This window comes from Aspergillus costaricaensis, assembly GCF_003184835.1.
Source record: "Aspergillus costaricaensis CBS 115574 unplaced genomic scaffold BO79scaffold_51, whole genome shotgun sequence".
Taxonomy (NCBI): Eukaryota; Fungi; Ascomycota; class Eurotiomycetes; order Eurotiales; family Aspergillaceae; genus Aspergillus; species Aspergillus costaricensis.
The window spans coordinates 190,333-201,075 of NW_020291851.1; the positions used below are offsets into that span (position 1 = coordinate 190,333).

Genomic DNA, 10,743 nt, shown 5'->3' on the forward strand with positions numbered 1-10,743 from the left:
GCGAGGGTGGTATATAGATCGCTGGCCAGGAATAGCGGGCTGTTCATTATATCTTCACAAGTATTCTCTTGCAAAAACGTACTGGAGGTATTCTAAGTTCTACACCGTCAACAATTGACTCATCATAATGGCCCCAACCAATACCGCCGCCTGGATCAAGTCCGAAAAGGCCTACCCTCTGGAAATCGACAGCGCTCCATACACCCATCCCGGCGAGAACGAACTCGTAATCAAGAACCACAGCATCGGACTCAACCTCGTCGACTATGCGCGTCAAGACCTTGGCTCCGCCCTCTTCGCCTGGACACCCTATCCCGCTATCATGGGCAGCGACGTCGCCGGCGAAGTAGTGGAAGTCGGACCAGGCCCTGTTTCCTCCCGATTCAAGCCCGGAGACCGGGTCCTTGGTCTAACAGGCGAACTGAAAAGCACGCGTTCCTCCAAAGGTGCCTTCCAGAACTACGTTGTGCTCCACGCACACATGACCTCCCCCATCCCATCCGATCTATCTTACGCCGACGCGGCCGGAATCCCCCTCGGAATATCAACCGCCGCATGTGGCCTCTTCCAGAAAGACTACCTCGCGCTGCAGCATCCCACCGCTCCCCCAGCCCCATCAACAGGCCAAACCGTCCTCATCTGGAGCGGATCATCCAGTGTCGGCAGCAACGCTATCCAACTTGCCGTGGCGGCGGGGTATGAAGTGATTACGACGGCTTCGCCGCGGAACTACGACTTTGTCAAGTCTCTTGGTGCGAGCTACGTCTTCGACTATAAGTCTGAGACGGTAGTCGAGGATATCATTGCTGCGTTTAAGGGGAAGTCTAGTGCTGGTGCATTGGCTATTGGGCCGGAGTCGCCCGAAAAGTGTGGTCAGATTGTGGCGAGGATCGAAGGGAAGAAATTTGTTGCGTTGGTGAGTCCACCATCTGGACCGCTGGTAGATGGGGTCGAGTCGAAGTTCGTCTTTGGTGGTGATTTGGCTGAGAATGAGGTTGGGCCTGCTATCTTTGTGCATTTCTTGCCGGCCGCGTTGAAGGAGGGGAGCTTTGTTAGTGCGCCTAAGGTGGAGGTGGTGAGTAAGGGATTGGAGTCGTTGCAGGGAGCGTTGGATGTTTTGAAGAAGGGAGTTTCGGCGAAGAAGTTGGTCGTTTCGCTGTAGGTGGGTGTGTGGTGATTATGGGTTGGCTTTGTGATTTAATGATTGTCTTATTTCTAGCGGATTGTAGACTTTGTCTATGCGTTGTTTTGTACTAATACTATTGATCGTGGCTAAGCGTCGCACCAGTTATCAAAAAGCGAGATCCAGTAGGCCTGTTATAGGTGTGGAATGTTTTGGAGATGACATGAAACCATGATGTTTTATCTGAGGCATAATCAGAATCATATACTTGACTAATATCAATTTGTGTGGATATCGTTATGAGCGGGGTGTCAGAGCGTTGCTAGTTTGATAACCTAAACATCGTATCAATGAAATAATGTAATTGTTCAAATATTTCAAATAAGTAAAGACCCGAGGAATGTGATGTCAAAGGTCACGGTCCTTTGATATTTTCCACCAAATACATACTCGGCCCGATAGCCAGGGAAGGGGTCTAGACTGAATAAAGCTTTCCATGGACCGGTACATTTCGTATTCGCTAAGACGATACTGAAGCGAATACTGAATACAGCCACGCCATCATCTCTTCGCTTTACTCGCTGAAGTGCTCGCTCTGTTGTTATCGACCACTTATTTTATTGGTGGTGTACAGTATACATGACGATGCTTGGAGAGCCCGGGATCGGAGAGACACAGAAATGCCGGGAAGCGGGACCGGGGGCGGATCATCGGTGGAACCTAAATCCGTAGACTCAATCCTGCCTCAGGATGAATGTAAGACATGTGATTGGCCCGTGATGGCGTATGAGTCAAGGCCGGAAAACTCCCCGGGGGACCAGCGATCGCCATCATCTTGCGTTTCCCGCCCTTTTTTTCCTTTTAACTTTCCCTCCTGTTCATTTTTGTGTCTGCTTGCTTCATCTTGCTTCTCTCCCTCTCTCTTAGTTTTTAAACTTCGTCCTGCTACTTGTTCTGCATCCATACGTCCGTTACTCACAAGCGTCCGTCCAGTATGGTCGCCCAAGCTGCCGCCCCCGGGCAATTCCGTCAGTTTCCCCCCCTCTACCCCTCCCCCGCCTTTCCAAAATGAACAGCTACTAAATCCCGTAGAGAGGGCTGATTCCCAACCCGAAAACCCTTACTCGGCCCTCATCACCGATCAATCGTTCGTCATCATCCCTTCTTTCACCCTTGAGTCTGGTGTTACCTTGCACAACGTTCCCGTGGCCTACACGACGAGAGGTCAACTCTCCCCCGAACGTGACAATGCATTGGTGATCTGTCATGCTCTCAGTGGTAGTGCGGATGTCGCGGACTGGTGGGGTCCCCTGCTTGGTGGTCCCGGTCAAGCTTTCGATACATCGCGCTTCTTCGTCGTCTGCTTGAACAGTCTGGGTAGTCCGTACGGAAGTGCTAGCGCTGTGACCTACAAGGATGGCGATCCATCCAAGGGCTTGTACGGTCCTGAGTTCCCTCTCACCACCGTCCGTGATGATGTAAAGTGAGTTTTCTTCTCATGCCTCATGGTGTAACAGCGTGCTAACAACGCATAGGATTCACAAGATGGTACTGGATGACATGGGCATCCGTCAAATTGCAGCCGTGGTGGGTGGCTCCATGGGTGGTATGCTTACTCTTGAGTACGCCTACTTTGGCAAGGACTATGTTCGCGCAATCGTTCCGATCGCCACCTCTCCTCGTCATTCGGCGTGGTGTATCAGCTGGGGTGAAGCCCAACGGCAAAGCATCTACAGTGATCCCAAGTATGAGGATGGCTACTACCCGTTTGACGATCCCCCGGCCACCGGTCTGGGTGCGGCGCGCATGTCCGCCCTCCTCACCTACCGTAGCCGCAACTCTTTCGAGTCTCGCTTTGGCAGAAACGTGCCCGATCCCTCCAAGCGGCAGACTATCAATGGTCAGGAAAGGTCGCCCACTCCCCCGAACGAGCACTGGGCTATCCACAACGATGGACACAAGAGTGGGCGCAGCTCGCCCGGGCCGCAGTCCGACGCCCAACACTCTGAAGTTCAGTTCCAAGACCCTCAGTTCTCCGGTGCCAAAACCTTCAGCAAGACCATCGAGACCAACGGTTCCCAGAAGCGGCTCCCCACCTACTTCTCTGCTCAGTCGTACCTTCGGTACCAGGGCGAGAAGTTCGTGAAGCGTTTCGATGCCAACTGCTACATCGCCATCACCCGCAAGTTGGACACGCACGATGTGTCCCGACACCGGGCCAGTCCTTCCGCGGAGAACCCCGTCCGTGAAGCCCTGTCTCAGATTGAGCAGCCAGCTCTGGTTCTAGGTATCGAATCCGATGGACTGTTCACTTTCGATGAACAGAAGGAGATCGCTGCCGGCATTCCGGACTCCCGCCTGAAGCGGATCGAGAGTCCCGAAGGTCACGATGCCTTTCTCCTCCAGTTCGAACAGGTCAACCGCTACATCCTCGAGTTCTTCCGCGAAGTGCTGCCAGATATCATGTCCAAGGCACCCGCCGAAGGAGTCGAGGCTGTGGATGGAGTCAACAAGCTAACCAAGAGCAGCACCTTCGGCGAAGCGGAAGTGGAAGATATCACCGCGTGGTAAACTGACCCCCAGAGTCCTATTAGATTTGGCGCATTAGTTGCAGCCTTTTATACTGCCTGATGTACCGCGTGGGCATGCCCCGGCCTTTCTCTCGGCCAGAGAGGACGCGCCGGCGGCTTCGGACCCCGCCAGGCTCAGGCGCCTTGGGGAAGTAGCGGTGCGGTCTTGTGATTTATTATTCTTAGCCAGTCAGAGAGATGAGCATCCAACTGCCTCTCTCGTTTCCTCTACACAGGTAAGGCTGTAAAAGAAGCATCCAACTGCTCTCCATCAGATAAGCCCTCACCGAGTGTTCTTTGCACACGTCAAGACACCGAGGGTGGTGGGCGACCTTCATAAGAAAAGTGTTCGATCGTACATAGATTCGTTATGGTAAATAGAATTTTTGTCTTCATTTCTTCTATTGTCATAGCACTGGCCAACTGTTACATACAGTACCTAGCGGTGTGGCCTTGTAATTAAGGGCTCGTATTCAAACACTGATGACTTTGCAAACACAACTCTGAATTCGGACCACATGACACCGCCATCACACCATCATCCTCGCAAAGATCCGCCTCTTCTATCTTATTCGATTCCCAATCCGCCCAGCAACCCATTGTTGCACCAGGAACCAACACCAACACCAACCAAGCTGCAGCTCTGCTCCGCATATGATACCCGCCCTCGGGCCTCACCAGTTTGGGACGCACACCTGAGGTCATTGCGGAGAACCACCAGACAGAGAATATGACGTGGTCGGCGCAGCCAAAACCCCATGGATTTGAATATGCTTTCGGGAATTAATTACAAGGCAGAGGAGCTGGGCTGCTGCTTGCAGGAATTGAAGCGAAATGCGGAGTGCAGATTGGGGAAGGCTGCGTGCAAAACTCTGAAGACGGTTATTAGACTAGGTTTGAAGTTCGACGGGTAGAGGCGGGTTGGAGATGTGATGTATCATTTTGACCTGCGCTTTGACGCTGCTGCTGTGTGTGCGCGTGTATTATACAGTACGGGGCTGGCGTGCAGGATGGAAGGGTAATGTGCCATCATTGATCTCTTTTGGTAGCTTTACTATTATTCTTCCAGTGGGTTTGCTACGGTAAGGTAGTTCTATTCTGTATTGGAATTCATATGTGTTCGGACAGCACCGACCTTTGCATTCCCACTCATGAGATATCGAAATAACCTTGAGAGGGCATGCATGGCTTCAAGCCAGTCTTTCCTCAAAGACAAATTATAGCCTCTCGAGAATCTCAGGTGGAACGTCTCGTTCTCTGAACAACCTTTTGAATGTACCTGCCTCATCTGAGTGGTCGTAAACAGCCCACGTGGTATATAGATACAAGACCCATAGAGACCTAGAGTGAATACTTCTTGGTCTTGGTGGTTTATGCTGATATTTGCAGCAAGCTGTCCCAGCATGATACTCAAATTTTCGGCTAGAAAGTCATGGGAGGTCTGCCCTTCAAGCCACTTCGTAGATGTTAGGATTGTGGCCATCAAGAGGCGATAAATATATATATAAGAGGGAGAAAGCTGCCAGGGGATGAATACATACACCAACATAAGAGATTATCGGTACAGACCGTCCTTGTGACTTGACTACAACTGCACCCTCGGGTCTCGAAGCATATCGTTTACCGCCAATCACATACCTTTTCTTTAGACCGGATACAGGAAAGCTAGTTCAAGACATTTAGAATAAAGTCGAAGGATACAAAAACAGGGAAAAGAGCTTACTGGAGTTCAGGGCGATTCTCCGTAAGGTCTTCGAGATTATCATAAATAGTCTGCATCAAAATCTTCAACATCATACCCTGAGATTGGAGAAACTGCGGTGCTCTCCCAGGGGTTTCCCAGTTTTGCCTCGGTAGTGTGACTTTCTCGTCCGGTTTCAAAAACAATGGAATCTGCACTGGGTCGAGTTCGTCCAATTCAGCACGGTAACAGGAAAAGTGATAGAAAAAGTCCTTGAAGTCCGACTCTTCTTTCGGCCAAAAGCGAGTGCAGTTAGCTTTTGCGATATCATGATGCTTGAATACCCAAGGGATCAGCCTTTCTACATCGCTGCTATCTGTAATCGGTTGTTAGTACTTTATTAAAGCATCGGGTAGAGCTATATGCCTTGGCATTTGACGTCCGCGTCGCTAGGGATCAGTCCATCAATATCAGTAACTTCTGAGTATATTGTTGCAGACATATCGCTAAAGAATTGAAGAATGAATACCAGCCATAGCAGTCCATACTAGGAAATGTCAGTGAAGACAGGTAGAGGCATGATTTGCCTCACATATGTAAATGGCTGGATGATTACAAGTAGATAGTAGTCGAGTAATGTGATGTCACATGATCGCTCTGTTTTGTAGATTAGTCAAGCCAACCCGCGACCGTCAATCTATAGCAACAGCGAATCAATCATTGGAATGAAGTTTTATAGCATCATGTGCAAGGGCTTATTCAGTATCAGATACAGTAACTAATTTCTGACCCCGCCGCGTGAGCTATTGCAAGCATTGATATAAACGCTGCTGACATTGACAAGAGAACTAACTACGCTTGGCCTGATATGAAAATCAACCCGAGGCCTCTTGAAGGTGACACCGTCACGAACACGCCAGGAAATTGAACACATCAACGACCAAAATTTGCTGCCTTTGTAATGTCACCCTGAGTTACTTTGTGTCATACTTTGGGTCAACATTGTGGAGATGTCACAGCTTCTGGGACTTGAGTTACGGGCGAATGGGTCAATATGGAAATCCTTGAGTTCGGGATACTGATTTCGTCTCATGCCATGATATCGATCATATTCAGGGTCCGACAGCGTCTCCGCATGGCTGCCGTATGACGGTGGGGGTAACTTAAGTACAAAACAGGGCGTTTCGATCGACTCTTCCCAGCAGGAAAGGCAGCGGAGAACTGCCTATCAGAAGTTGCTGCAGTCCCGCTAGGATTGCCCTATGTGATGGATCTCATTCTTGCTACCCGATCGGTCATTCCACGAAAACCTCGTACAGCCCCTTGATTCATCCCTTCTTCCCACTCCAACGGCCCCTTGCGAAACCGTTGGACAAGGGAAGTCTTCCGTTTGGTGCAACAGCCATGCTGTCACACTCAGTTGATTCGTGTGAGACTCTATGACCTCGCATTGGGAGATGACTTGGTTCGTTCAGACCTCGAGTCTGATGGGGGTAACAACCCACAGCTTCTCTGGATGCTCTGATCAGCACTGGCTACCATTAGAAATGGAAAAGTGCGGACATCATCATCTCAGACGCATCGACCACTGCATGGCCTGCTTTGCTACCCCTCCTTGGCCGGTTTCACCCCTAGCGAATGGCAGCCGGACTGGCTGCATCATCGACAATAGTGCACTGCAAGATTAAGTCCGAGGCCACTACGAGGCAATCAGACGGCGAGGTTTTCAGGCCTGCAGTAGCCCCGTGATGCCGTGTGACAGAGGCTTGCTTTCTGCAGGGCCTCCTCTTTTCCTTCCTGCTTTCTCTTCCCTAGCTGACGGCCTCATCGCACCAACCACGCTCGTTCCTTTTACTCTCTGGTTTTCTCGTCCATGATATTTCATTCTTTGGTCCCTCGTTGAGACAGCCGGTGTCCCCAGCGCCGCGGTTGCATTATAATTACTCCTTGCGATTGAATATTGAAGGTGGTGTACCTAGCAGATGGACTGGTCCATTGCTCCTGAGTCACCTTGTTACCTCTCGTCTCTCATAATTTCCGGTGGCTTTTCTTCCCCTGACCTTCAAATCGGTCTTCACCCCTCCTTTCCTTGATCTCGACAGCATTCCTCGAATCGCTCCCCACATTCCATCCCAGAAGTTCCTGAAGAGCACCTGCCTCTTCGAGCTATTCTTTGGCTGAGGAATTGATCTGGGCTGATCTTGAGTATCGCCGATTTTGGTCCGTTTCCCTGGGACTGGTAGCCCAGCGACCGGATTTGTTTCCTTTGTCTCGCTGCTCTCCATATCACGAGTCGATTGTCGACGCACCATTGCGTTCTCCTACATTGGCTGGCGTCGCCACAGTATTCCCTGCAGTCTATCCAGCTGATCCCTTTCCGGACCGAACGCCTCTTGTTTCGTCATATTTGCAAACATCAGCCACGATGGAGTTCAGCACGAAGCGACGCACCTCCTTTTCTTTTCTGTTCGGGTCACAGGTGTGTATTACCCCAGATTGCCTCATGTTCGCGGCCTAATGTGCAAGCTAGAAACCAACTTTGATAACCCAGCAAAACCAACTTACGCTGAACCAGCTTGCCCACAACCAACCCACCCGTTACTTGGAAATTGTTGATAGTTCTGGCACCAATCAGCCATTATCGCCGTTAATCGACCGACCGAACATCCCTACCGACCTAGAAGCGCAGATTAGAAATGCCTGTTCATTGCTCGTACACAGGATCCAGAAAGGCCAGCCGTCGGGGCCCAGCAAGCGCTCTCGCGCGGTCACAACCAATACGACGATGCACGAACCGTCCACGGCGCCTCAAATTGACTCCATGTATGTGTCTCCCAAAGTGGGAGCCGATGTGGCAGCCCTGAAGGACAAGTACGATTCCGGGGTCGCCTTGACCCAGCAGTCCAGTATGCAGGCTATGAGGGTTCTCCGTTCTCAGACCAGTCAACACCTCAAGTGCGATAGTCTCGAATCGGGACGAGCGACATCTTCCCACTCAGCACTCGCTAGCGATGGAACGCAGTCGTCGAGTGCCCCGCCTAGCCGAGCAGGCTATGGCAGCCAAGCAATGGGCTCGGGAAAGGAGGGTAGGGATAGGAGTCAGAGTGTCAAGGCCTTCCTCGACGGCTCTGAGTCCGGACCTCATCCGAATGAGGATGGCAATCATGTGGACGCTGTTAGCGAAGATGACGTTGAAGTCTTTCTGGACCCCGAGACTACACTCATGTCCACCGGGGTTCCTAGCTTCCATTCACCCCATTCAGTTCCCAGCAATATTACACCAGGTCTCGGAAACCCTGTGGAGCCATCATCGGACAGCCACGGTGGAGTCGCTGATTCGGAAGCCCCGACCGTCCATCCTCCAGAGTACACCGATCCGCTGGACCTGGGCTCTTCCACCGTTGAAGCAAGCAAGCAACACCCCGGGATCATCATCGACAGCAGCGGCCTAGCGCACGTCCTCAGCGCTGCAGAAGAAACCGAACGCGACATGAACATCCAGCAGGCGGTGATGGCCAAGATGAGAACGGGCACCATTGCTAATGCCAGCACGCCGCACCTCCCAGTCTACACCGAGTCGACGGACAATGTTTCCAATCTTCGCCCCGGGTCTAACGCCTCGAGACTGAAAACCTCCTGGTCAACAATGAGCAAGGCAACAAGCCGGAAGCTCAGATCTCGAGGAACTGAGGACGTGCCCACCAATGAGAAAACAGTCTTCCGCAGGTTGAAGAACCTTTTCTCGAAGCGCAAACCCGTGAACGTTGTCCCGCCGGTAGGCACCTATTGATGATATAGATTGGACAGATACTTCTTGGCCCTGGATGGCTTTATTTACACATAATTGTTACGACTTTCGGTGACAATACGACATTATTCCTTTTACAATTACTATCTTGTTTCAAGATTTAGAGAGAGACCCGGTGTTGCTGTGTAGCATCGCTCACCCTCACATTCCTGACATATATCTACAAATTTCTCATACTTATCCATATTAGACCTGTCTGTTCTTCCAGTCAGCGCCTTGGCATTTGGTTTCGGTGACATGTATCTAGACCATGCAATTAATTAGCCTTATGCATAATAGCCATACATCACCTGTCAATCAATTATATGCAGCCTTATTCCTATAGGAATACTGTTACTAATGAATTGGATGCTCCAAACGAGCTAGGAAATTGACATATGATGTATCTCTTTTCCAAAAGTACAAAGTAATTATATATGATCCACCCGAGCCGGAAGATATATAGATATAATTGTAAATAATTGATGATATTCGAAAAACATACATGAGACTCAACGTCTTCCCTACTGTAAGTCGATACTCCATAACTAAACGAGTATTCATTTCTCATAAATGCATAACATGACTAGTAATACACCCATTCCACAGCGCTGAGACCCTATGCACAGTGCTTTAACGTCAATACATATTAGGTAAGGAGGCCTAACCATCTACTTCAGTACTATACTACATGATATTCCAGCAGGTATCTATATCACATCTTTATGATCATATCAACATGGAAATCGCTCATACATCCCCGCCCACAATAGAATATACAGTAAACATCTCGCCAAACGAGCAAACCACGAGTGTCAGCTTGTGAGCTTGTGGGATTGTAGTGTATTTTTCTCAAGATCGACTTCACGGTTCAGGAAAGCAATATCATATATTTATTACATATGTTTGAGATTCATAGTCTTCTTTCCTCTGTCCGTAGTCATTGGCCAGGACCTGGCCTTCATGACGCTCCTTTCGGCATGGTTGTTACTGCAATTGCTTGCCATGGCTTTAACACTAGCGGGTCCAACAAGGATCATAATTCTTCAATTGATTCATAGTGAGTTCCATGCGGCTCTCAAGATCTAGGCAAAAGGGCCACGGGCAGCCTTTTCCCAGGCTATCTGACTTGACGGATCATGTATGTTGCCTCGGGACCAAGGAGGGACTCTGGTCTCTATAGTTTCGTAACTATTATGGGGATTAAGTTGATGTTCGCAAAAGTAGTAAAGCACTACAAGCTTAAAGACCACCGAAAGCAGAGCGATTAGAAGGAAGTGTCACATCCAGAGGTTAGAATCTAGAGAATAGAATCTTGGGATCGAGGTTGGCGGTTGCGCCTTCAAATCCATGCTGATGCGTAGCATATAATTCCGTCTTATTGACATCCACCTGGCCTTAACTAGTGGCCTTGATGTGCAGGTGTTCTCTGCGCTCCAAAGAGGATGCGTGTACATACAAAACGTCAATTTATCACAAAACACAATGTTGACCCTGCCTTCCCGGGTCTTCCAACATCATTGTCACGTTCTTCTCCTCTTCCACTCTTCTCCTCCCTCTCTCCATCTCACATGCCCTTTCG

At 49.9% G+C, this 10,743-nt stretch overlaps 4 protein-coding genes across 4 annotated transcripts; 3 read left to right on the forward strand and 1 right to left on the reverse strand.

Moving 5' to 3' along the window:
* Positions 1 to 127: 127 nt before the first annotated feature.
* On the forward strand, positions 128 to 1,162 carry BO79DRAFT_277544 (zinc-binding alcohol dehydrogenase family protein; the record flags this gene model as incomplete). The annotated part of the gene is made up of 1 exon (XM_025687826.1): positions 128 to 1,162. The coding sequence occupies one exon, from the start codon at positions 128 to 130 to the stop codon at positions 1,160 to 1,162; it is 1,035 nt and encodes a 344-aa protein (XP_025534545.1).
* Positions 1,163 to 2,117: 955 nt separating this feature from the next.
* Positions 2,118 to 3,694, forward strand: met2 (homoserine O-acetyltransferase; the record flags this gene model as incomplete). The annotated part of the gene is made up of 3 exons (XM_025678984.1): positions 2,118 to 2,151; positions 2,216 to 2,606; positions 2,659 to 3,694. The coding sequence occupies 3 exons, from the start codon at positions 2,118 to 2,120 to the stop codon at positions 3,692 to 3,694; spliced, it is 1,461 nt and encodes a 486-aa protein (XP_025534546.1).
* Positions 3,695 to 4,786: 1,092 nt separating this feature from the next.
* On the reverse strand, positions 4,787 to 5,751 carry BO79DRAFT_277545 (uncharacterized protein; the record flags this gene model as incomplete). Its single annotated transcript, XM_025687827.1, has 3 exons — positions 4,787 to 5,149; positions 5,235 to 5,358; positions 5,417 to 5,751. Coding segments are annotated over 3 exons (822 nt in total), but the record flags the coding sequence as incomplete, so codon positions are not given.
* Positions 5,752 to 7,799: 2,048 nt separating this feature from the next.
* On the forward strand, positions 7,800 to 9,164 carry BO79DRAFT_160270 (uncharacterized protein; the record flags this gene model as incomplete). Its single annotated transcript, XM_025678982.1, has 2 exons — positions 7,800 to 7,853; positions 7,905 to 9,164. 2 exons carry the CDS (start codon positions 7,800 to 7,802, stop codon positions 9,162 to 9,164), a joined length of 1,314 nt encoding a protein of 437 aa, XP_025534548.1.
* Between the last annotated feature and the right edge of the window lie 1,579 nt (positions 9,165 to 10,743).